The 26,617-nt window shown below is 39.5% G+C and overlaps 2 protein-coding genes across 2 annotated transcripts in view; one reads left to right on the forward strand and one right to left on the reverse strand.

Moving 5' to 3' along the window:
- Positions 1 to 755: 755 nt before the first annotated feature.
- star2 (steroidogenic acute regulatory protein 2) lies at positions 756 to 7,256 on the forward strand. The gene is made up of 7 exons (XM_054598389.1): positions 756 to 831; positions 925 to 1,032; positions 1,108 to 1,244; positions 1,377 to 1,535; positions 1,854 to 2,038; positions 2,915 to 3,008; positions 5,557 to 7,256. The coding sequence occupies exons 1-7, from the start codon at positions 768 to 770 to the stop codon at positions 5,671 to 5,673; spliced, it is 864 nt and encodes a 287-aa protein (XP_054454364.1). The 5' UTR covers positions 756 to 767; the 3' UTR covers positions 5,674 to 7,256.
- A 4-nt stretch (positions 7,257 to 7,260) lies between these two features.
- The window catches only part of LOC129090987 (A disintegrin and metalloproteinase with thrombospondin motifs 14), a 40,585-nt gene continuing 21,228 nt past the window's right edge, over positions 7,261 to 26,617 (reverse strand). Inside the window, exons 5-22 of the mRNA XM_054598388.1 lie at positions 26,025 to 26,108; positions 22,940 to 23,096; positions 20,511 to 20,616; positions 17,698 to 17,841; positions 17,392 to 17,524; positions 16,865 to 16,978; positions 16,593 to 16,741; positions 15,685 to 15,857; positions 15,327 to 15,460; positions 14,842 to 14,965; positions 13,746 to 13,826; positions 12,029 to 12,192; positions 11,775 to 11,940; positions 11,193 to 11,325; positions 10,797 to 11,004; positions 9,406 to 9,535; positions 8,709 to 8,816; positions 7,261 to 8,617 (exon numbers count right to left, since the gene is read on the reverse strand). Of these exons, the coding sequence (XP_054454363.1) occupies positions 8,052 to 8,617; positions 8,709 to 8,816; positions 9,406 to 9,535; positions 10,797 to 11,004; positions 11,193 to 11,325; positions 11,775 to 11,940; positions 12,029 to 12,192; positions 13,746 to 13,826; positions 14,842 to 14,965; positions 15,327 to 15,460; positions 15,685 to 15,857; positions 16,593 to 16,741; positions 16,865 to 16,978; positions 17,392 to 17,524; positions 17,698 to 17,841; positions 20,511 to 20,616; positions 22,940 to 23,096; positions 26,025 to 26,108 (2,874 nt within the window). The 3' untranslated portion in view covers positions 7,261 to 8,051. The remainder of the gene's footprint in view (positions 8,618 to 8,708; positions 8,817 to 9,405; positions 9,536 to 10,796; positions 11,005 to 11,192; positions 11,326 to 11,774; positions 11,941 to 12,028; positions 12,193 to 13,745; positions 13,827 to 14,841; positions 14,966 to 15,326; positions 15,461 to 15,684; positions 15,858 to 16,592; positions 16,742 to 16,864; positions 16,979 to 17,391; positions 17,525 to 17,697; positions 17,842 to 20,510; positions 20,617 to 22,939; positions 23,097 to 26,024; positions 26,109 to 26,617) is intronic.

Here is a 26,617-nt window from a genome sequence, read left to right on the forward strand (position 1 = left end):
ATATAGCAGCACACAACTATGTTCAATGTAAAGATATAGTAGAGTAATGAGCTGAGACTGAAGTCACTCCCTATCAGTGTGTTCATATCGGACCTTCTCCTTCCTTTGTAGACATAGTGGAACCGACTGTATGTGCTTTTAGCGAGTACTTACTGTACTTACTGCAGTGTGCAAAAACTTTGACCAATGCCCTTATTTTTTTAGGGACGACTGTGGCTCAGTGGTAGCGCAGGGTCTTCCTTCAATCAGAGGATCGGCGGTTCGATTCCCGGCTCGCTAGTCCATGTCGGCAAGACACTTAACCTCAAATTGCTATGAATGGGTATGAAGGATCAGCTAGTCCTGATGGACAGTTGGCACCTTGCATGGTAGCCCCTGCAATCACTATATGAATGGGTTTGAATAGGTGAATGATGACATGTAATGTTAAAGTGCTCAGTCCATTTACCATTCCATTTCTCTTTCCGTTTACTTGACATTCACCTATCAACATGTCTTTTTACTTTGGAAACTCTAGTCTTCCACATAGTGATTTAAAATGCACCAAATGCACTAGAAAATTATAGCTCTTATCATAGATTTTACTATCCGGCTTGGGTCTAATGCTTTAGTTATCAAAGCTCTTGTCAAGTGTGGCCTTCGGAACAGATTTGATAAACAGGGCCTATCTTTCTCAGGCCGTTATCTCACTGAGGCGTCCTTCAGAGAACATATAAAGACCAGAGAGGCACTCTGTTGCTTTGCTGTCACTGCCGAAGACAGACAGAATGCTGCCTGCTGTTGTAAAGCTCTGCTGTGCAATCTCCTACCCACATCTGAGGAGTATAACAGGTAAACCCTCTCAATACTATCCGGAAGGTCGTTTCTGTTTATTCCTTCATGAAAATGTTACATTCTGGGTTTCTTAACTGTTCAATCATGCAGGACTGCAACGCACAGCTGTGGCAGTGATAGGCCAGGAGCTCACACACCTGCAGCGCTGGGGACAGGTCCAACATCTCATCGGAACACATGCTGGATTAAAGCATAATGGTAAAAACCTAACAGAACTATGCTCTGGTTTCAGAGTGTAGTTGTTGAAAGATTACTAAGAATAATCTTTTGCAGAGCCCAAACCTGAAGTAATAAAGCCCGTGCCCTCGAAAGAAGATCAGCTGCTCTATGTTCAACAAGGCCAAGAAGCAATGAGGAAGGCTCTCTGTTTGTTAGAAGACACACAAGGATGGAAGGTCGAGATCACAGAGGTAACATAATTTTTAAGCACCATCCTGACCTAATTGACTGATAAAAGTGCCTTTTATCTTTTCTAAAGTATGTTTTTCTCCAATTTCCTGCAACACAAGTAGCCATTGTGTTATGTTTATACTCCTTTTCAGAGCGAGGGGGACGTGATCTGCAGCAAAGTGATACCGGGGGCCAGGAAGGTCTTCAGGCTGGAGGCGGTCATGGACGCCAGCGTGGAAGAGCTCTACGACATCCTGTTTGTCAGGGTGGAGGAGATGCACCAGTGGAACCCGAGCATACAGCATATCAGAGTGAGCGACTGATCTTTGATGAATGGATTTTTTTTATCATTTGTGAAACTGTAACCTATAAAATATACCATTATAATACTATTTAAGCAGCTTGAGTTTAGAGGAGATTTATATATTTTTTAAAACATTTGATAACTATACATTCAGTTACCATATTTCTCCATATTTCTGCTAAAAGCCACAATTCATTGAAGTCATGCTACATATTTGCAGCAAGAAATCTATTCTTAGATTGAGAGACCGCTCCTTGCATTTCAATCTAGTCCTGCAGAGCGCGTAGTGTTTGCAAACCAAATTTGCTATTTGTTTCTCTTGTAGGTTCTGAAGCATGTTGGACCCGAAACACTCATCACTCATGAGGTTTCAGCCGAGACAGCGGGAAATCTAATTGGTCAAAGGGATTTCCTGAGTGTCAGACACAGTTGCAAAAAAAAGTCCAGAGTTTATCTTGGAGGAGCAGCAATTCAGCTGGAGTCCTTCCCACCGCAGGCAGGCTTTGTGAGGTAGGATCCCATAAAGACTGTTTCAACTAGCAGTGAATCATCACATCTTAGAATTTATTTAGCAGCTTCATTTAACTCTCTCTCATAATGCACAGCGTCTTGGTAGAGTTATCTCAGTCTTCCAGGTGGTAAGATGTCAGAAAAAGCTGAAAAACATTATTGACTTCACAGTAATACATTAAGTGGAGGGTTTTTGATTTGCTGCACGTTTAAAAAAGATTCTGACAGATGACCTCATTACTGGCTAAAACAGTCATATCTCATGTTTGTGAGATTAAAAATGTTTTATCTATCAGGAAGATGTCAGAGAATATTTTAAGAATGTGAAAATAGAGGAATAGAACCAAATATGAAGTTTTTATAGCAATTCAAATTTAAACAATACTCTGCTGGGTAAATGTTGCAGTCATTCCAATACATAAGACTACAAGTCTACAGACGTGCTAGCAGCTTTGTGAGGCTGGACAGCTAAATGCTAGCTTCAGCTGATATTAACAATGCAACCATGGTGCTTTTTAGCAAGTATAATGCTTACCATGTTCACTGTCTTAATTGTATTCATGTGTAACTGTAACATTTGCAAATTAGCACAACACAAAATACACTTGAGGCTGATGGGAATGTGATTAGTTTTCCAGGTAAGTAATCAAAAAGGTATAAACCAAAATATTCGAGTAGAACTATAAATTAGATGTCATGCTGCTCGCAAGGATGTATATGACATTAGGGTCTGGAAATGTTTTATTAATTTATATAACTTAGCAGTCTGTGGATGTTTGATGGTTTGAAATATAAAATACACATAACGGACAAGCTCATAATCCATTATAAACCCTGGCTCAATACTAATAAGTGTTTGACTTTCCATCTTTATAGAGCCGAGGACGGACCAACCTGCATCATCATTCAGGCTCTGGAAGAGGATATTGGAAAAAGCCACTTCACATGGCTTCTGAATATGGATGTTAAGGTAAATTTCTATGTACTGCATTTGCCATTCTGTGAAGAATAATAGGAAATGCATTTGCAGACTCTAATATGGTCGACATGCATTTATTGCATCAAATGTGTTTTGGTAATAAATTGATATTTCACAGAAGCACTCTCATTTCTGCAATGTTAATTTGAAGATGCTTTTCCTATTAAGCTCTCACTCAGCCAGGCCACTATTTAATGCCCAGTGAGCTATTTAGATTGGCCTTTTTTTTTTGCTTTATGCAAAAAAACTACTCAAAAACAAAACATTACAAAAAACAACCCATCCATTTCAATAAAATAATTTGCTAAAATGATGTGCTAGTTTCACATGCAGCTGATGCTTAGAGGTTTCCATGGTTGGAAAGAGTACTCAGATAGTACCAGTACAAATACAATGCAAAATGTATTAAAAGTAGAAAAGGTCTGTGACTGATATATTATTATATGTGACATTTCTAGATTGTTAATACCTTTGCATCAAAGGTACCTAGAGGTAGGTAGTTTAGTCCAGTGGTTCCCAATTTAAGAGAAGAGCCCCTCCAAAGAGTCACAAGATAAATCTGAGATGATTAATCAGCTGAAGAGAAGAAACAAAAAAGTTCTGCCACATCTTTTTGTAAAATATTGGATAATAAACATGCAGTATATACAATTGCCTTTATCATTGCAGCCTTACTAGAATGAACTAGAAAGTCAACCAGACCTCAGACAAAAATACATAAATATCTGACAATAAATTAATTAATAGAGGTTTGGGCAGCACCACAGTGGGTGTAGCAAGCAATATACAGCTACATAAATGACATAACCTGACACTTCTTTTATCATTAATCAACAGCTTATTAAAATTGCATAGGTTCTGCCATTTTCAAATGTATTTTAATGTACATTTATTTATTCATTGTTTATTGTTACTCTGCCGGGTATCATGTTCAGTTGTGATGTTCTAATGGACTTCATGCCAATGGAGGACAATACACTCAGCAGTTCAATTATTACTGCCAGTTGATAACTTTAACTTTAAATTGCATAATTGTCGTGTATTGTTGTGTGTGTATGCTCTGTATAGTGTGTGTTGTCTTATATGACCATGCTAAAGACAAATTAAAATTTCATGCAAATCTAATAGACGATAAAATAATCCTAATATGAAATTCCATTTTAAATCAAATGTTGCTGTGCTGCTGCAGAGATTTCCTGGCCTAAACACCATATTCCACACACTTAATAAAAGATCTTTGTTTGGTAAACTACAGATGTGCCAAAATCAATTTAATGTTTTTCAATGAAAATAAGAACGAGGAGATAAACGGACAATTTACTCTAATATCGCAGATCATGTCTCATTTGCATAAATTGAAATCAGTTGAAATAGTCCCAATTACATTTAATCAACAGCAGAATAAAACATCACCAAAGCACGCGGTACAATGTCAACAATGTAAACTCCACAGCGGCAAAAACAGTGCACAGTTTTTGCACCAAGTGTAGTAGCGCCAAGACACGTGGACACAACGCTATAGTAACATAGACCGGTCTGAAGAGAGGGTTACATCGCAGCAAGGGTGCAAGTGGGTGCAGGGTGCAGGTGGGTGCAGGGTGCAGGTGGGTGCAGGGTGTCACTTCAGGTGAAGGTGAGCTCGCCCTCCAGCGGCCGCAAACACACCAGCAGCTTCTTCTCTGCTGCATGCTCCTCATGATTTATCGCCTTTCTTTTGTTCCACTCTCGCACAGATTATCCAACTTTTTGATGTGACTTTTTTTTTGTGACATATACTTGAGATAAAAGTAAATTAACCTTTTTTTTTTTTATAGTTCAAGCACACAACAAGGAGAGTAAATTTAATATTATAGTATGTATGAATATGTGTGGGCAACGTTTATTATTTACCTTCAAAATTAAAGTTTGACAAAATAACCCTGATACTTTTTTTAAATTTGAAACAGAGAGCCCGCATTTTGAACTGGAAGTTTGGAGATTGAATGAATTAGCCAGGGAGGTTATGATTTAAGACACTGCTAAGTTGCATTATGGGAAATGTAGGATCAAGCATTTTGGAACATGACCCATTCTAGCTGTTATAAATCTGCTGCTGCTGTCTTGTTTTCCAACTTCCTGGAAGTGCTATCAACTGCGTCTCTCATTATCCCTCAGCAGATTGCTCTTACTGTCTAACAGAATCAGAATCGGCTTTATTTGCCAAGTATGCGTGCGCATACAAGGAATTTGACTTCGGTTGTGAGTGATAACCAAGCAAACATTTTCTGATGAAGACCATTAGGTGTAGATGAAAGCTTGGGGAAATGTGTATTTGTTGAAATAATATTGTTCATTATTTTGCATTTAATTTTCATTATGACGGTTTCATTTTGAGTTCCGTGTTTCTATTGTTTTCAATAAGTGGATTATGAAATTAGACATGGTATAATTTATGAAAACATGCTGCAAATAACTGTTATTCATCCTCTCTTGTTTACCATCACTGACAGTCACCAAAAAACAATTCAGAGGTCTAACAATGTTCTAATGTTGTTCTCAGGGCTGGCTGCCAAAGTCCATTGTCAATCAGGCTTTACCCCGAGCACAGCTGGATTTCACCAGACACCTCCGCAGACACCTCCGCAGACGTCTCACAGCGAGCACCACCCTGGGCTAACTGAGTCTATGAAACACCCACATTGCAGCACCACCCTGTCATCACTCACAGGAGACGACCGGGTGATGGAGGCCCGGTGACAGACTCGTAACAAGAGTGCCCTTTCAGCAAGAGCGGAAACGCTGCCTGGAGAAGTCGCTCGGCTCCGGAGCTGGCAGACACCAGTGTCAGCTGCTCGGTGACAGCCTGGCAGACGGCAGCTGGTTCATAGGAATTAATTTCACAATGTACCACTCAAACCTCAAGATTTCCTGACTAGGAGTCATCACTTGTCTGTTCACACACAGCTAACTGAAGAACAACTGGAAAAAAAGAATATAAACTCCTTGAATGTGACTATTTTGCCTGATTCATTTTCTTTCATCACTTGTTTCGTCATTGTTTTGAATAACACTGACCTACATAACAGATGTCTACTCTCAACTCAAACACAGTAAATATACGAGTCTCAAGTCAGTCAACCACAACACGAAAGTCAAGTAAGAAAAGGCTGAACAAAACAAGAAAAAAAACAAGTATCTCTGTTCTTTCAAACATGTTTTACTTTGTTCTCCATACCACTTAAAAATTCAATAAATATTAACATTTAAAGCTTTCATTCAAATATGTATATACAAGAACTATACAATAAACATAATGATGTTATGAACTGCATTGCAGGAATGATGTAACAGTATGACCAACCACAGTCTGTAGACTTACAGCATCGCCTGAATTTGTACAATTGCAACATACTTTCCGTTCAATTCCTGGTTGTTAATTTCTTTTCATAACTTGAAATTTACACTATATACATTATTATCTGAAAAATATACCAGTTACAAAAAGATAATTACTTTTTTTTTCCTTAAATCTTTTTTGTTTTTAAAGCGTTAAGTGACCGGCATCCACAAAGGCAGACGGAGGGCATGCTACAGTGGGGTTGGCCTGTAGACAGTCATGATTTTCTTTTACCAGTGACGATAATCACTGGTTCGTTGGTTTTGGGAACAAATGACAAAAAAAAAAGAGCACCGGGGACAGAGAAGCTATGAGGCTCCCTGCAAGGAGTGATGTCTACGGAGTCTGGAGTGTGCCACTGGAATAATTATAGACCCAACAGGTGTCTTACTATAATAAATTAGATACATTTTAAAATCCATTATCAATTAATTACATTTGCATTTAATGATAAAAGATGAGGGAAACACTGGCTTGGCTCTGCCCAAAGTGAAAAAAATTAATCTATCAAGACCTCTTAATATTGTGGCTATTTCTTAATGAACAGTTAGTTTGTTTAGTTGGCAACGTCATGGTGTCGACAAGACTCCAGGAAGTCACTGCACCAAGCCAAGAGTTAGTTACACCAAAAAGTATGTTTTTTGTTCGTATTTAGATTAAACAAACTAGATACAACATGCTATAATTAGCGGGAGTTATTCAAAACCTTGTTGAGAGCCAGGCTAATTGCTTCATAATGCTAAGCTAACAACCATCCTGGCTGTAGCTCCATAGTTGATGCACAATAATGAGAGTTATGTCGATCTTCCCAGCTGTTATGTAATGCACTGTTCTGCCAACCATGAGTTTATGTTACTGCTCTGTGGGTTGGAAGTTATTTAAGTTTTAGGTGCCACAACGTTTACACCATTTGAAATGTGAGAGCTGTAAATTATAGAGTTATAATCAAATGGAAGCTGGACAATAAATATGAGTGACAAAATAGTAAAGGGAACAACAGAAACTGCTATTTAAAAGCTTTTTAAAAATATTTTTGCAATTGTATTTAAAAATTCTTGAAACAGAATTAGAAATTAAAATTATGAATCTGCCAATTTACTTTGCATTATTTAATTTGTGATTAAAATTTATAAAATAATAAACTAGCATATGAATTCATTATAATTTAACACCGGCATGGTCTACAACTGTTCTGGCACACTCCATGGCTGACACGTGCACCTCCAAAACCATGGCCTTTGACCTCTCCTCGCATGTTCACAATACAAGTTCAGTAGTAGTTCTAATGCACTTGAGAAAACAGGATTACGCAGCTGTACACAGATAAAAACATGAATGTAGCAATGCAGTCATCACATTTTGAACACGCCTTGAAGTCGTTTCAGTTTACAGCACCTGACAACTTTTTTTTTTTCTTCCGTTTCATATTTGAAGCACAGAGGGCAGAGCGACGCTGCGCACAAATCACTGGAGTTTTGATGAGGTAACCATCGCTGGTCTGGTCTAAATTCACTGGCATGGAAAAAAATATATATATCTTTGTAAAAAGAGAAAGAAAATATCTGCAGCAAGACTGCAAGTCTATCTGATGCTTCAAAGAGAAAGCTGATGTATGAGACCGTCTCACTGAGCAGCAGGTTCACAACATCGCTCTCTGTTCATTGCTGAGCTGACAGGGTTCTGTGACTCGAGTCCCTCTCGGATCCTAAATCGTCCCTTCTTGACCTGGCAGCGACTGGGCCTAAAGTGCTGTTTGGACTGTGCTCTTTCGAGGCACCTCCACTGGAGTCTGCTGTGGGCCGTCTAGGCTCTGGAGGTAGAAGAGGCCCCGGGTCTGAGTCTCCTTTCCCAGCTGTGAGGAGGAGGTCGCCGGTGGGACCCTGGGGCAGAGCAGCACCTGTGGATGGCAAGGCTTCAGTAGCGACAGCGGTGTTCGGCACCGAGGCGGTGGAGCGAAGCCGCCTGCGGATAGCTTTAGTGGTTTGCGGCGTGCTCTGAGTCGTAGCGGGTGGAGGAGCCTTGGGCGATGCGGGGTGAGAAGTGGCGGAGGTTTCAGTTTCAACTGAGGTCCCTGGGGTGTTTAGGAGGTCAGGAGCATGTGTGGCAAAGTTTTCTTTCTTGTTGCAAGACTCACAGCAAAGCTTATTATATCCGGGGATGGAACAATATCTGGCAAGAACCTCCATCTGACAGAAAATGGATTTGTCCCCCAGACATGGCTCATCTAGGGAAAAGAGGGAAGAGGACATCACCAAGGGGATTCAAAGAAAAGGGTTTTTTACATTTTGATCAAACAAAATGACATGTTGACCTACTTGAAGAGATTTTGTGGACAGGGTTTTCAGGAGCCCTTTGGTGCACAGCTTCGTCTTTTATTGTCGCGTTTTCCATTATTCCAACGATGAGAGGAGAACCTGGCTGGCCTGGAGTGGAGGACAAAAGGAAGCATAAAAATGTTCCTAAATGAGACATTAAACAGCAGCCACGAAACCCAAGAAAAGCTCTTGACAACGTCTAGCTACTTCAAAAAAACAGGCGTCTTTTGGGGAAATCTGTCGCACAACCTTAACTTCAAAAATGTGTTAAAAAAAACACTAAATGTTCCACTGTGCAGGACACAAAAACTAATTGTTGGCTCCAAAAATGTTTACAGGAGACTGAAGGAGAGCATCAGTGCAAAAGCTGACCTTAAAGAACATTAAAGAAAGTAAGTGTAGTTAAAACAGCTGGCTGGTTCATCATACAAACTTGTCAATCACATAATGTTTATGTAGCTGGCATCCCACGGCGATAAAGACTAAATGTGGTGGATGCAGTAGACGCCGACAACCCACAAGTTCTTCATAAGAAAATAAATCTTTGTTCTAGATTTTCAGTCAGTCTTCCTGCTCCATTATAACATGGAAATGACTTGATCAGGCTGAAGCAGTTTCTCCAACAGTTGTAAGACAGGGAGCAAACTGCTAAATTGATGAATATATTTTCCTAATAACATGAATATTTAAATCTCACCTGGACAAGAAATTAGTTTGCAAATGAGGACTGTTTCCGGCTTCTCGCTCTCACATTCTCCAATGGTGTTGTCGCTGGCCTTGCAAACCACCTGCCTTTGCTGAATCCCTTCGCCGCAGGTCACTGAGCACTGCGACACCACCAACACACACACACACACACACACACACACACACACACACACACACACACACACACACACACACACACACACACACACACACACACACACACACACACACACAAACAAACAACTTGACTTGTGAACCAAGGAATGATTCATGACACTTGTCAAAGATATTGACAACTACACGCAAGAGTCCACCACATACAAACATTTTATCTTGACACATCCACCCAAAACAGTAAATTTGTGTCCGAGCATTAAGATCTCCTTAAATTGTTTACGACAATAGATGTCAGCCCTGAGAGCGACGCTATGAGCAGAGACCGGTTTGACTTCGGAGTAACGTTATAACAACAACAACAACAGTTCTTCATGGTTACGTCAGTTGTCGTCTTATGATAGAATATGAATAAACATTCAAATAAATTGCTACCATCTCTCTATATTTTCATACAGGCATAATATGTTTTTCAGGTCTTACTGATATTTAAAAGGACCTCTTTTTCTCTCTTTTGGTTTTAAATAAATTAAGCCATGCTGCTACAGCCTGAGCACTGCTCAGGAAATTGTCCAGTTATTAGAACTCTAATTTGACGATCATGTCCCCAGGTAAGTTAAAAATGGGAAATTGTTAAAATGGATTTATTGCAAAATGGATTTATTGCAAAATGGATTTAATGCAAAATGGATTTATTGCAAAATGGATTTATTGCAAAATGGATTTAATGCAAAATGGATTTATTGCAAAATGTGTTTTTAAAATCCAGTTTGCCAAAAATAATAAGCCCTTCATGTACAAAGTTTAATCAGCATAACATGTTGGAAATTTGAAAAGGTGTTGCTTAACAAGTCTTCCATTAGGTTACCTGAATTTAACAATAGGATTCGGCTGGTAAAAGTTTTCATGAATCACTAAGTTTGTGTGTGTAAATCCTTCTTAGTAGCTTATATAATGAAACAAGCTTTAAACTACTGACAACTGCCTGCTAGACCTGTTCAGTAATTCATCCATGGTTTCTAGGTAAAATTTGACTCAAACCCAATCAATCAACAGTGTAAACACTGTTACCGTACCATCATGAGCTGTAACATAACTGCCAAAAACAACAGTTTTAGGAGGACAAGATATACTCAGTAACAACTAATGGCTACGTAAGAATTAGTTTGTGTGTTGCAAACCGCTTAAATCTATAATGCCTATATCGCCACGTATTAAACATATAACTTAGAACTTAAGATGAATTTATGCAGCTGGCTGACTCACCTGAGACCACGCCCCTGTCCTCCACTGGGCGGGGCATGTGGTGTGGTTACAGACCCTCCTGGTCTCTGGGCGATCCTCAGTGCAGTGTTTGCTGTGGACGGGCCTGTTGGTGCCGTTGTGGAGCGCCTGCATGCACTGCACCGCCCTGGTCTGGTAGCCGAGCTTCCCGCAGGTCTTACTGCAGGGACTCCACTCTTCCACCACCCACCTGAGAGCACAACAGGGTCTTTTAGAAAAAAGATTTCTTGCATCATAGCAATTACTGATTTCTTCAGCTTGTCGAACAGTACTTCCATTCTATGTGATAATGGGCATCTGGAGCTGAAGCCATTGTTACCACTTTTAATGGTGCTCTAGCTATTGAAATATTACCATCTTTAGGTGGAGGGCACTTACGTGGGCTGGCTGCACTCTTGGACATTGCAGCGTTTGCGGATGGGTTTGGGCTTTTTGCTTGTTTCACAAAAGTTTCGATGAACCAATCGGCTGTCACTCTTCCTCCTGCATCCATATTTAGTGTACTGAATGCCTAAGGGATGGAAAGTGTACAAACTTAATCTTCAAGCAAGATGATACAGTCATAGATTCAATTCTTGCTTAACTTTCATCTAATGATCATTTTCATTCTTCTTTTTATTATTTATACGATTCAGTGTTTGGTGCATAATATGTCAGGAAATAGTAAAAAGAAAAGAAAGAAGAAAAAAACATAAGAAAGAAATTATTCACACTGAAAAAAGAAAATTTTAGGCACTTGGCATGAATGATTTAAATGATTATCAAACCTGTTGTCAATTAACTGTCTATGAATCACTTGACTTTGTCCACTGTTGAAGAACAATAACATGTTGGAGAAAAAACCTCACAAACACCAGAATATATTCACACCAGAATACATTCACATTCTCGGTACACACCACGTAACGTTGTGTAGCTTTAATTGCTTTGTTATACAAAATGTACTGTACATTCACTAACCTCCCCCGCAGGGTTTGGAGCACTGAGACCAGCTCTTCAGTGCCCACTCGTACGTGTCCAGTTCAGCCAGAAGTACATTGTTGTTGGTAATAAGCGGTAAAAGGTCCTCATGTATGATATATTTATATGTCAGGCTTATTTTAGTGTCTTCTTCCTGGGGAATGACCTGCAACAAGGTGAAGTTAATTAGAAAACAATGAAACTCAGGAAAAGGCAAAAGTTAAGAGTGATGAGTCTGTTCCTATTACACTCACCAGCACTGCAATTCCTTCATGCAGAGGACCAGTTGTTTTCAGGATCTCCTTCTCATCATCGAGAGAATACTCCCACTGTAAGCCATTCTCGATGAAGGTCTTTGTTTCAGCGTCTTCACTTTTTGCATTCAGTATGAAGTTTCCAGTTACTTGATTCTTCACAGCTGTAAGATGTAATGAGCAAAAAAAAATAAAAGTTATACGTGTGTGGTGGGAAAGAATGTTTGCACATCATGTAGTTTTTAGCTTCATTCATTAAAAATCTCAAAAATTGAACAGAAGTTTGTGATGAACCCCTCCCCCCACTGGCAAACAACTCGAAGATTTTCCTTTAAGCAGGGGGACACGTCAGTATGTATTTTGAGTTGTTTTGCGCTGTGGCTAGCCAACGGTAATTACTCCAAGTTGTGTGTCATCTCTTCTTCCCATGAGCTAATAAAAGCCAGAGAGGAAAAGAGTGGAGAAAAGAGGAGAGAAAGGGTTTGGGCAGAATGTCACTTTGATTCTGACTTACCATCGCCAGTAGTACAGAGAGCTATTCTAGGATGATAGATATGAGTCTGTCACTCGTTCGCATACCTGAATACATTTTTTAAAGCTCGAGTCTCATTACTGATGACACATCGCTTTGTATTACAAATTGCACTTACATGTTCCACGTACTGTACTCATCTACATGTAGCTCAAAGGAAAAGTAGTTAACACAGCAGTGTAGCTTAAATCAGAGGGCTATTTTTTCCTTTCCATATAACCACAACACCATCTTTGTGTGCATACATAGAAATCCATTAGGAAAAACACCTTTCAGGCAAACAAGTGATGAAAAGGTTCTCAGTAAATGCAATTTAGTACTCCGTGTAAATTGTAAAAAAAGCTACTTTAAAAAACATTTTTGTACTCAGCTTCTGACTCAGGAATTGTGAGTTCTTCGATTCAAACCACTGCAAAACTGTCAAATTCAGATGTGAAAGCACCGGCGAAACATAAGCTGCTCTGAAAAGCTCCCTCATGACGGACAGGTGTAGTCAGCGTGGATTCACAGCAATTACAATGGATTTTATCTCTCACACAGAGTCAAATGCAATCTGCTGCCAAGTCACAATTCAAACCGTGTCCATGGATATCCCATGTAACCAGCAGGACATTCAGCCTCATGTAAGCCCACTTTCATACACTCTTTTCCCGAACTCAACCAACCCTCTGTAATGCACACACGTGTCGTTAATCGCTTGTTTTTACCTGATGAATGCCACCTGAGTCGGTGAGTGTTGGGTGCCACAATGTCCATCACACTGATAGAGCTAAACGACTGACTACTTTTTATTTTAATTACTTATTTTTTTTGTTTTTGCTGATTTTTGACATATTAAACAAAAAATTCAAGTCAAACAAACGTTTTCTACTTCTAAGTAAGAGAAAATTGTTTTCTTAAACGAGTCATAAATGTCAGTTAAGAGCAAATGCTGTTGAATTTTCTTTAAAATGTCATATTTTTAACCCTGTGAGAGCCACATGTGAATTTCCATTCACCTCTATTGTATTGGAGTGGTGACAGAAATCTCACAGACAGGTATTCTTACCTTTACTTTTACCTGTTGAGATTACAAAATCTCATGTCCAAGGAAGCCCTGGTGGGGTATGTCAAACAACATCCCTTACTCAGCACCAATAGCACAATGTGTTTCCACAGTTGGTAAAAGATGTTAGACACGCTCACCAATTATATGAGGGGAAGTCTCATTCTCCTCGATAACAATGTGGCGGGCTCCTATTGGGATGTCGAACATTTTCAGCATTCCTAACAAGACAAAGAGACACGGTACAGTTCAGCTGGCAGCCGGAGCTTATTCTGGACTGTAATAGAACCCAATTATTTATGAATCGAGACAGAAAGTTTTGATTCTTTGTTTGATGAAAGCATGGGGAATCGGGCTGTGTGGTCAAACATAGATGAAGGGGAAGATGGTTTTAAGGCTTTTTTTATCTTAATGGGTAACTTCAACTGAATAATAACTATAAAAATGTCTTGAATTGGTCAAGTAATGAGAGAGAGAGCTGTAGACAGCAGCCGCTTAATGGCCTGCAATCTAATCTATTGGGCAAGCTGACATCGTCATTTACGTCCACTTAAAAGTGCTTTTTTTGCCATGACAGGCTCTGATTTTTATTGTTATTGTTGCTCTGAGTGTCCGACATTATGGAAAGAGTCAGGATCAAGGAGAAAGCAAGTTCTTAAATCTTGAGAGTGGACGCTTTGCCGGAGGACAACTGGAAACGCTGCGAGACCGGCCGGGCAGAATACAATGTGTTGGAGTACAGAGAGCTTGGTTTAGCGTTATCTAAAAGATTTTCAATGTCATAGCTGAATATTTGAATTATTCTGACAATGTAGCTCTTTGAATTTGATGGTTGCCTGTTTTTTTTGAGCCGGAGTATAAGACTTCTCCTTGAGCGGGCCTTGGACACAATAACTAACAGACGAGATCAAGCGAAAGGTATGAAAATGCTTCATGTCTCTGTAGGGTCATTTCAATAATGCTGTCAGACACTTATAATAACCCTCTGAGCCTGAGTCAGTGGCGGAAAAAAAGCACTTTTAGTGAACGCAACGTGACATCAACACTGCTCCCTTGCCCTCACAGCTTGTTTTTGCAGTGTTATCCCTCACTACTGGACAACTTAAAAAATGTTTTCCCCCATTAGTTACTTAGACACATAAACATGGGAATAGCATCCATGTTGGAAAAATACTGAGGTTACCCTTTAAATTGTGTTGTTTCATATAAAAACCTGCCCACGTAGCTGATAGTTACCATTCTTTTTGGGCGTCTTGGTGAGTGTCAGCTTCACGGTGCGGCAGTGGGAGTTGTCCCCCTCACACACTCCACATTTGTCCTCTTGTTTGTAAGAGCCCACCTCCTTGTCGCAGCCTACATGCTTTGAGGGGGAATAGAAAAAGTCAGTCAATCAAATCCGGGCAACGCTGCGAAATTACTCCACTGGGAAAATGATGCCATGGGAAATCTATTATTACACATTCCTCCTGGAGCTTTCCTGCATGACGTCGCTGATCTCTGCCATAAAAGCTGCACAGAAATTATTACGAAGGGCAACATCACATGTTCAATGAATAACTTATTTTGTAGTGTTTTTATCTAAAAAAAAAAAAAAAAAAAATGTATTTATTTAAAATGTTTAGTATATTTATAATGTTTTGTTCTATACTGCCTTTAATTTGTAACTTAAAACATGCCAAGGATTGTGTTTGTGACTGCATGTAGTTTTAGTAGAGACGTACCAGACACTCTCCTCGGGCGCACACGCTGAAGGGCTCTGAGTAGCTGCAGCGCGTCCCATCGTGCATCACCTGGTTCATGAACACCACCTCTCCAGTTTCCTTTGACTTGCAGCTCATCTCACATTTTCGGGCCTCTGAAAACACAAAAACACCCAACTTGGTTCATGCAAATATCTTCAGAATCTGAGGAAGACATCAGCAGGAGTCAGAGGAGTGATTACATCCACATGAGTCTAAATATGCATGAGAGCAGGTGCTCCTGCAAATGCAATCTACCCCCTTTTTATTCTTTGCAAAATAATTAAAAGAAAAACCTCTGAACGAGAAGCAAGCTTTGCTTCGATCTGTACAGACTTACCATCTGGGTGCTCGTACGGTAGCCAGGTGTGCTTGATATTTTTGTGGTATTTGTTGCTCCTCTGGATGCACTGCTGAGCACGGAAGTCTTCGTAAGGGCCAGCACACTCCTCCGTGTTGCACATCTGGTAGTCAAAAGCTGAGGCGGGGCAGTCTCGACCTCCGTAAGCAGGTCTGAAAAATGAAAAAAAGATTGTCCTTCTTGGTGGGAGGTCAAGGAAAGGCTTGATGAGATGGAACAAGTAAAATGTGGAATAAAAGCCCAATTATTAAGAGGTGGAGATTCCCGCAATTTCACTTTCCATCCATTATCTACTCTCTTTAACTACTTTTATGCCATATATTTTATAGTAATTGATCCTTCTCCTTCCATATCCTTATGAGACTTTTCCCTTTTTATGAGAAGGTAAGGAGGGGGCTGTGTTACTAAATGGATTTGGTTCATTTTGAATTTTACAGGCAGATGGAAACTGGATATGAAATTGACATTTTTAAAAGTGAAACTATTTAAATCGTACTAGAATGATAAGATGATTGAACATTATGTTCTTACAGTCCATCATCACCTGTCGGAGTAGAAAACTGAAAAATGTGCTATGTATGAAGTGAAAATGTCATTACGTAAAACGTAATATAAACAGTTAGATATTGGCAGAGGTATACATATAGTAGCTCACACTCAGTCAAGTCAAGTTTCTGTTCAAGCAAACTTAATCAAAGCCAGTGCTGGATCAAAACCTGTCCCTGCTCTCCAGCTCTGCATTCACACTTTTACAGCATGTCATCATCTGTTGGATGAACACTGAGAACGCTCTCAATAGTTTAAATATACGCATATTTAAACTATTGAGCCACTGAAAGAGTAGATGATTTTGTTTCAGTGTGTTCTCTTGCCGCAACAGCACTCACGACGGGTTGTTGCACTGTCTGTTGCGGGAGCGAACTCCACCTCCACATGTTCTGGAGCAAGAGCCGAACTTTGACCAAGAGCCCCAACTCCCATCGTGGCCCTGAGGCTGCTGGCTGGATCTCCAGATGCAATGCCCCTTGAAGCACCACTGAAAATATGACAAAGACAGAAGTAAGGACAGAAGTTAAAAGTTAAAAAGCCCAGACTTATGGCATTTGGAACCATTTCAGGCAGAATTATAATTCATAGCTGGTTCAGAGAGATTTCCCACCTTTCCTGGTGCACACTCTGTTCCATCCACCGGAGGACCTTTTTTGGTTTTACAAAAGTACTGGTTGTCGGGGTGACTGCACCACAGTTGCTTGCAGGGGTCGTATGTTCGAAACTAAAAGAGAGAACAGCAATTTGGAGCTTCAGTTATCCTTTTGGAAATGTTAACAAACTCATTAATTGAACTGTTTCATGTTGCATGTGGAAAATCCCCCCTTAATATAATTGTTATCACACTCGGCTGAATCTAAGATATGTTTGCATTTTTAAAACTCCCTTGAGATGCACATTCTTTAGGAGTCTCTCAAAGGAGCCTCAATGTATTATTTCAGTGTGTAGACACTCAGTTGTTTGTGTCTGTTTATATATTCTTTAATGACACTGTATTATTATTTCACTATCTCTTGTGCATAAACAGCTTTTCTGGTCATATAAAAGTCATAGAAATAGGAATTACTGCTTACTCAAGGGGATAGTTAAAATCAACAAATTAATATGTTGGGGTTTACACAGGTGTGAAGGACCCACCGCTGTGCACATTTTATAGCCAACACCAAAATCAAAGCGGCACTGCTCGTCCATCGAATAGTTTATCCCAGGGAGCTCAGGAAGCTTGGGCCACTTGTGTTCAAAGGGATCATCCAGCAGGCAGTCATAGGAGCTGAAGAAAAGATAAGAATAATGGAGTGATGTACTGTAATTAAGGTAATTTGTACAACAACAAAAAATCAATAACATAGATTTTAGCTAGCTACACACACACATAAGCTCTGCAGCCTACAAGCAATATGTGAAGAACATTAGAACTGATGGAGCGGAATAAACAGCACATACTGGATGTATCGATTGAGTTCCTGCTTGCTGCAACGTGACCAGTGATAGCGGTGGAAAGCTGCTTGGACAAGTGGCGCCATGATGCTGCCCATACTGGTCTCATCCGCACAACGATTCCCCTGGCCGTCGTGCTCCATGCCAAGCCTGATGTGACAGACATAGGGATATTGAGAGATTGAGAGAGAGAAATATAGGGAAAAATAAAATAAAGGCGAGGAGACAAACTCAATACTTATTGAGTACTGATCAAAATGTGTGAATGAAGTTTTTTCTATCAAGTAGTGAAAGTTGGCCTCAATGCTTCTTCATATGTTCCAATCTAAAACCATATATTTGTTTTGCCTTTTATTTAGAAGTTCTTCAGCTGCAACAACAAACGCTGATGCGGCGAGAAGCTTGTTATGCCTTGCTGAATGAAAAATAAGTCAAAAGTGCCACAGTTAAAAGAAATTCAAACTAAACCAGATTTTTTATTCCACCAAAACTACCTTTAGGCTCAAGGTGATGATGATTTTTCAAAGATCAGCAGTCCACAGAGATTGATTAAAGAAATACTCAATGAGAAAACTGAGCTGGAGAGGCAGCAGGATGCTGCTGGCATCTGTTTTGTGTTTGCACAGACAATCAATTGAAATGCCACAAAGAGGACATGAAATAACATCCTGCAATATGTCTTTGTGATTTATTCCGGTGGGGTTAGACAACACATGGATTCTCAAAGTTCGATTTGAAGAGCAATTCAAGCCCATTACACAGATATTTAGGGATGGTTCAGAAATGTTTCACTGGGGAGAAACCTGCTAGTTGCCAACTGGACAAGTCCATGCAGTGGCAGAAATGATTATTATAATAATATGTGACATTTCAATCAGGATAGGTTTTAGTAAGAAAAACACAGGCCATGTTCTTATGTAAGATGAAGATTGGCTGGGTGAAATGTATTAATAGATGGTGAAATGTGCTAAAAGGTAGGTAATTATTCCTATAAAGGTCCAGTACCAATGTAAAATAAAGCTGCGGCACATGTACGAACCACGGAAACACTGTTCAAGGTTCTCTGTTAACTGTATAACAAAATTTATTTTGAGATTTTTACATTTAAAAAAGGTCTTGATCCCAAACATATTTTCAGAAGAGGCAAATGGTTAATTAAATTGGATAATTCAGGTGCTAGCTGCTCTAGCTGCTTCTTAACGCAACAAAATGAATAAATAAATAAATAAAACAAGCAATTTTCATATTTTCATTTTTCTAATTATTTTTCATATGCTAAACAGAACACTGCCAGCAGGTTACTTGAGCTGTTATAGGCAGCAAGGTGCATTTGTTATGATGAGACATTAAATTCACTCACTGCATTTCAGTCTTTTACTATTTCCCTATAATATTTTAGCACTTAGAGGGTAACAATTTGACTCAAAACTTATGGAGGAGGTAATCAAAGAAAGTTCTTTGAATCAGCAAAACATTATCATTTGATTGAACCTCACAGCATTGAAACATCTTGGTCAAGGTGTCCTGTATGTGCCTTCAGACCTACAAAAGCATTTCATTTGCACATTTGTTTTTACTTTAATTAGCATTGTGACCCTCATAATTTCACTCAGCAATCTGCTCTCTTGTATGTTTATAAAGAGTTACCTTGATTGTAGCAATGCCCTCCGTTAAGCTATTTTGTAAGTTTTTTTTTCAGTCTGTTTTGATATTCTTGTATGTCAGTCTTTGATTATAAAAAACGATTTTATACATCGTTTTTTTATATTTGTTGAGTTTAAAAAATACATATCGTAATAGGTCTAATAGTGTAGACGTTTCGGGTGATATGAAAGCTGGTTTGACTGACACGTACATGTGCATTTCAACTGTGTGTCTCAGTCAGTCAGTGTGACGGACAATTTGCTTCGGCACTCTAAATTCTTTGAACTACAAACACCTTTACATTGTTGATGTCGCCCAGGTTGAAAGCAATGCATTCAATCAGTGAGTTAGTCATGCACTGACAGGCACAGCATGTGAGTCGGCCCCCCTTTCCACTGTTAACGGATGACGGGGTTAGTGACCTGTTCTTCAGTTCTTTTCTGCGATGTAGCAGTCAATCAAGTCTGTCTGGCCACTTGTTCGATGTTCGTGCCGCAGCAGGTGGCGCAGCTCACAGACATTACTTCATAACCCTTTAGAGCCCCATTAGAGGAGAGGGGAGGTCTGTGCAAAATGGGCCGGTAGTTAAACATGAATTCTCTGGTTTATGGACACGGGCAGAGGCTGCTAATGAGTTCAACTGGAGCTCCACAAGTTCACAGACGGAGTGGACGCTGCCTGTCCCTCCACTAAGCTTAAATTACAAGGAGCCATAAAGTTGGACAGAGGTGGAAAGTGACTAAATACTGTAATGTAGTAATGTGCTCAACTTATGTAAATAGTTTGACATTTTGGGAAATCAGGTTATTCTCTTTCTTGAGGAGAGTATATGGGAAAATATGTTTTTCCAGTAAATTAGCTTAGCCAGTAAGCTTAGTTTATTATTAAGATCGGAAACAGATAGTCTGGCTGGATCCAAAGGTAACAAAATCAGCCTACCCGCACTTCTAGTACACCACACTAGTAATATTCTAAAAGTATTATAAGGTACACCTGTACAATCTAATGTAATCCAATATCTATTTTTATGAAGCTTACGAAGTTTTTGGTGACAGTGTCGGAAATGTAAATGTAAATTATATGTTTATCATTAAGCATGCAAAACTATCAGCTTGATTGGATGCTGTAAGATCCTGGAACCCTGCTGGTCCTTTCATCATCATGCTATTACTCACACATGGCCGGTTTCATGAGCAACCACAAAGGCGGAGGAGAAGCCGTCCTCGTGGTTCAGAGTGCAGCTCCTCAGTGGGTGGCACATCCCTGTAACTGGAGCGTAACCTGGGCAACAGAAAAGACCACACAGCCCTAATAATCAAGTACCAGGATGAATGTTGTGACATTGTCATGCAGTGCTGAAGATCTAAGTAGAAAAAATAGATCTATATAAAATGGGATTGCAGTCACTGTGATGGTCTCTGACTACATTAGTACATTCAAAAAAAAAAAAAAAAAAAAAAAAAACAGGCTGTGACAATTACTTTGAATGTATCTTTTAATGATAAACCCACGTGTATGTATTTGTGCACCACTACTGATCTGATTCAGCAGATTACGTTTAGGAAGTAACATGTCAAAATAGTAAAAACAAACACTTTAAGTTCAACTAAATGGAGTCACTAAATGGAAATATATGTGCAACAATGGGTAATACAGTGTCAGTGAAGTTTTCAGTTAGCCTGCATTCAGAGCCAGACGCCTTTCGTTTATACTAAAGTATATCTTTGGCAAAATTCAAATACTGAAGCCTTGTGTGAAATATAAAAAGAAACGCCTTAAAAGCAACTTGCTTGGTGCTAATCGACAGCGGATACTACAGAGAGTTCTAGCTAGTTGAGGGGATGTGAAGGCTTTGATATTGAGAATCTCCTCCCTTTACAAAAAGAAAGTCCCGAAGTAAACAGCAAGCTCGGAAAACTCTCATCATTACCCAGCTTAGATCTGCCCCGGCATCAAAACATTTCACAGTGTTAACCAAACCTTAAAGCAAAGCACAAACATTAAACATAACTCGATCAAGAGGTGTGCAGTGATTAGCGCGTTTTGGTTTGGTTCAGAAGCACGCTCGTCTCCGGCCTCCTTTTGGCGGCTTTCAGATAATTTCTATGCTTTCTGACCATCAGAAGACCTTCTTTTTGGCATGCAGGTAAAAAGCAGAAAATGCAGCAGACAGACAGCCGATGAAGAAGGGTCTTAAAAAGCATCCGGTTATATTGGTGGTGATGAAATAGAGAAACGTCTGCAGCAAGTCATTAAGAGCAGAGTTTTTGTTTTTGCTAAAGTATGTTCATAATGATGTTCATCAAGGCCAGTTTTTGATTTAGATGATGGTTCTTTTCATAAAAAGTCAAATAATGTACACATTTGAGTGCTGCAAGTGAATTAGCAGACATAAAGCAGTTGTGGAGCGTGACCTTTTATCTGAAAGGCAGATAAGAGGAATTCAAGAGAATGCAGATTACATTCACATGAAGGGAGGCTTTGCACAATGAAGCGAAAAGGTGCAGCAGCAGCAACAGCAGCAGCGGCTAGAGGTCAAAAATGTGTTTCTCACTGCTGATGTCATGAGTGAGAGAGAGAGAGAGAGAGGTGGTTTCTGTCATCTTGTTGATAAACTCAAACACAGAACATACTCCCTGGGATATTAAGTTTGAGGCAAGAAGAGCAGATCCAAAACACTTGAAATCCTTCACAAGATTTGATTGCAGTGTATTTGTAAATGCAGCGAACTCATTATCGGTTAACAAACATGAATTCAGTTCATTCGCTTCTCAGTTACTCCACAAACCGAATATTTTTTTTGTTCTATTGATCCCACAGCCATAATATCTGTATTTGGATATAGAATCTACCATCTCACAGCTAAATCTTGACAAGAGAGTGTGATGTTGGCTTGTGACCCTGAGACACAGCACCGAGTCAGCCCAATACAGCGCAGGGCGCCATAGAAACTGGGCTTGTTATGAACACAACGGCAGCTATGGCAACATCCGGAGGTGTGACAAGCAAACCAGGTAGCCTCGGGTTGTCCTAAAAACATGACGTGTGCTTTGGAAGTTAAAAATATACACAGGTCAATGCAAGATATTGAACTTGAACAGAGCATGTTTGTTCATTCTGAACTAAGTTTCTCTGGAAGTTAGGAGGCTCGCTTCAAAGTTTTGTTTTTTGAAGGGCTGAAAAGAAAAAACACAGCATGAGACATGTGCTAAACCGACAGAACATGTATGGTAAAAACTCCTCCAAACCATTGCATACATGAATTATTAGGATTGAGTGGACTGGTTAAAAACAACAGTTAGTTTAAATAAATAACTAACAAACATTTCTGTTTTTTCTCTACATGCCAAAAACCTTCTTGAACAATATCAATCTCAATTGTTATATCCAGGGCGGCGTCAATGTCAAGTCAGAAAGGTATTGGAAAGCTACTCAGTAATTATTTCCCTGTGAGGTCGCATTGGGTTCGTGACCTCAGCGGCAGCCTCCACTTTTAAGTTTCCATCGACCTTACCTGGACAAGACTTGAAGCCAACCCCTTTGTGAATGGAAGCAGATATCAGCACTCAGTCTGCACAGTCCTCGATCGAGAAAAATACAGTACCTTGCATACCTGCGGGACCAAAATCTTGCCTTGTGAGGAAGATGGCATGATCGTGGTATTCGGCGTGGTCGGGGTCGCGACGCTGCTGCGTGTTGGCCCATCGACACACCTGCTCCAGGCTGCGGGATGGGTTACCGCGCTCGATCAGGCTTATGGACTGTAAGAAATATACAGCATAAACATTTTTTCACTCAAACTGTTAACTGAAATGGTAATTGCTCAGCTCAATGATTCCCTAAAGCAGTGTTTTCCAAACTCTTTTCTGGGGTCCCACTTTTTTTAAATGACAAATCATCACAATCCAATTCAGAATAGGCCTTATCTATAAAGAAGAGATTAGATAACATTACATTATACAATCTTGAATAGGTAACACAACAACAAAATACCGTTTAATAAGTCACATCCTTGTTTAAGGCATGCGATCAAAAGCATACACACATGTTAAATAATTTATAAATGCATTTAGGCTGAGATAACAGGCTAAAACAAACAGAGTGTTCGCTAGCCTTTCATGTTAGATACAATGTTGTAAGTAGGCTACAATTATCACAAAAATACGAACACTCAGGCTCATTCATGTAGCTCAAACGTGTACTGCAGATTTAAATGTTGAATAAAAAGACATTTGAAGTCATTCTGCAAATTTATTTGGCAGCCCTATTAAAATCCTTTGCGACCATGTCTTTGGGAATGACAGCTCTAAAGTAAACTGCTCTTGCTACATTACATTTACATTACATTACAGTCATTTAGCAGACGCTTTTATCCAAAGCGACTTACAATAAGTGTATTCAACATAGGTACTCAAGAGAACTACTAGTCACCAGAAGTCATAAGTGCATCTCCTTTCTTAAACAAGCATCTTAAAGCATAAACCAGAGCAAAAGTATAGTGCAGAGGCAAATTACTACGAAAACAATAATTGCAACAGACTAATACGAATATAATAAGTGCTACAAACTACTACGAATAGGATAAGTGCAGTAAACGAATACGAATTCAATAAGTGCAGCGAACTGATACGAATACAGTGAGTGCTAAATTAATTTTCTAACGGACATAGGATCCAACGGATCTTTCTTCCCTCTGTGCTCTGTGTCTCGCATGCCAGATTTGCAACATAAAAACTGCCAGTGTGGGTGTGTTTTTTCCCCCCTCTAACTAGCATTTTACTAGGACTTCAGACAGATGGTTGCCAAGTGGAGACTGTTTTTGGAAACTAAATTAGCATAATAAAGTGGAAATGGAGAAAAATATTCTGTTATGTTTTCTTTCTTACGAAGATCCAGCCAATTCAACAACAAAACTCAGTCGAGGATGAAATATTGTGGTGAAAGACAACAACACAGCTCACACCAGAGCGTCCAAACAGATGGACAGGAAAAACATTTGTTTTTCTTCTCCCAGTGTGTGCTGGTGACACATTCAACATGTTAAAGCTCATCTAATTGGTGCTGTGTAAACATAATACCTCTGTTTTGTGCAACCAGACAAGAGAAGTAACATGCAAAATGCCCAGCCTCCAGTCAGCATCAGTCACTTGTGATGATTAAAAGGCACTCAGGGGCAATAACTCACGGCTGTTTGTCACCATGCACATAATTTATAGTATAGGTGTACTACATAATTGGCAGCCTGTTAACCTCCGAATACAGTAAAGGTAACAAAAAACAGGTGAAAAACAAATGAATCCATACATTAAGTATGTTTTGACTTTGATTTATTTTTTCCCAAGATGCACCTGTCAATCAAACTGAGGCATAATCAATCATACACTAATTTCCTTTTTATTTTGGTGTCATTTTTCCACCATCCACAGATCAACTCCCTAATTATGTTATAGTACCCAATACCACCTTAGTCATGTTATATATTTTTGAAATATAACATCATTCTTTAGGAGGGAGGGGAAGTGCAGGTTACTCAGACGGATCAGCTTGTGCAGTACTTGTAGTATCATGGTTTCTGTTAATCCACATATGCACTCAGCAGCAACTGCATACTCCCAACACCCCAGCAACTATTTTTAACCCTTGAACGTTTATAATGCACTGTTTTGTGAATGAACAGGCTCTATAGAGACAGAAAAATGTGTCAGAATCTTACAAATATTCTAATTGTTGTTGAAACTGATTTATTCAGACTTCTAAATCTAAATCTTGATCTTTTCTTTTTATCAAAAGCGACACTTGCCCTGTCTTAAGTGTTTGTCATGCACATGCTCACATTTAGAGTGCTGATTAGAAACCCAATCACACGTATAAATGGCCAAAGCATCTTCTTTCTACACGAGAGATCTGGCTCAGGTTTCTCTAATCCCCTGACCCAATCACAGAAGCTTGGTTTCTTAATATACATGACACTCAAAAATTCAGATTACTGCAGAGAGCTGACTCAAGCCAGTTGCTTAAATGCATGGACACATACTCATAGGCTTATACACTTTCCTTCCGAGAGTTGGATGAGAAGATCAATACCAGTCCTAGGTCTTTACGGTAAATATGTGGGTTAGCTTAGCTTAGCATGAACACTGGAAACATAGGAGGCAACTAGCATGACTCTTTTCAATGGTAACAAAATAAATCTGTCCACCAGCACCCTTTAAAGCTCATTAATCCACAGTTGTTTTTTATCTGTACTAGCTTTTGGAAAAAGCGAGGCTAACTGTTTCAACCCGTTTTTAGTCTTCATGCTAAACTGATTGCCTGCTGGCTCCAGCTCCAAATTTACTGTTCAGATGTGAGAGTGGTAATAATTTTCTCATCTAACTCTTGGCAAGAAAATCACTTTTCAGCATTTTGACATACTTTTCACTGAGAGGTAGTGGAGTGTTTGGCAAAATGAAACTACCATTTGATTATTTTTATTTATTGTTTTCATACCATTACTTCCTGTTGGCAGTAATAGCGATTTAATAAAATCACTTGAGTTATAAATCAACAGGGCTGCAAACAGCAATCTTTTTATATTCAAATATGTTTTGGAACAAACCCAAAGATGCACAACATGGCTTGCTTTGGAAAGCTGTTTGAAAACATATTTGCACATATAGAAAATAAAAGCAATGTGTGACACAGCTCACCTGTCGGTACCCGACCATTATCATGCGGACAAGCACAACATTGATGTTGGTTCCCAAAGATTCATCATGGTAGATTTCATCAACCTGAAAGGAAAGGAACATTCTGTCACTGATCCGAGGGATTAAAAAAAACACAATGATGAAGGTGACTGAGATGTTGATGTTGATGTGATTGGACAATACTACTCGGACTAGAAATGAAAGCCAGAAAATTCTTCCAATGCTGGAAGAACGCTGCATCTACAGATTTTATTCAGCAGTCCTTCTAACCATTCAGGGGTTTAGTTTTTTCCTTGCGCCTTTTACAACAACTTTGGAATAATTATGAAATACGTTAAGGTATTGGCAACCATCCAATAAAACCTGTGTTCTTATGCAATGGTGAACAAGCCTGATCCAGATATGTGTTGGCTGCTATTTAGCTTTATAATAATGCTGTGGTATGTAGATGCTTAACCCAGGGACAAGCTAGGATCCTATTCAAATCCCAAGTCCAATTTCAAGTTAAGTGTGTTTCATTTTCACAAAATGGTCGCTAGATGTTTGCACGCCTCTGGGGCCCCATAAAGTCAACCAACTGCTTCGCTTTGCGG

This window comes from Anoplopoma fimbria, chromosome 5 (genome assembly GCF_027596085.1).
Source record: "Anoplopoma fimbria isolate UVic2021 breed Golden Eagle Sablefish chromosome 5, Afim_UVic_2022, whole genome shotgun sequence".
Taxonomy (NCBI): Eukaryota; Metazoa; Chordata; class Actinopteri; order Perciformes; family Anoplopomatidae; genus Anoplopoma; species Anoplopoma fimbria.

What these genes read in the sequence shown, in the direction of transcription:
- star2 (XM_054598389.1), top strand. Translation starts at nt 768, where the DNA reads ATGCTGCCTGCTGTTGTAAAGCTCTGCTGTGCAATCTCCTACCCACAT. An exon ending in TGCTGGATTAAAGCATAATG is followed by an intron (nt 1,033 to 1,107) that starts GTAAAAACCTAA and finishes AATCTTTTGCAG; the next exon opens with AGCCCAAACCTGAAGTAATA. An exon ending in CCGCAGGCAGGCTTTGTGAG is followed by an intron (nt 2,039 to 2,914) that starts GTAGGATCCCAT and finishes CCATCTTTATAG; the next exon opens with AGCCGAGGACGGACCAACCT.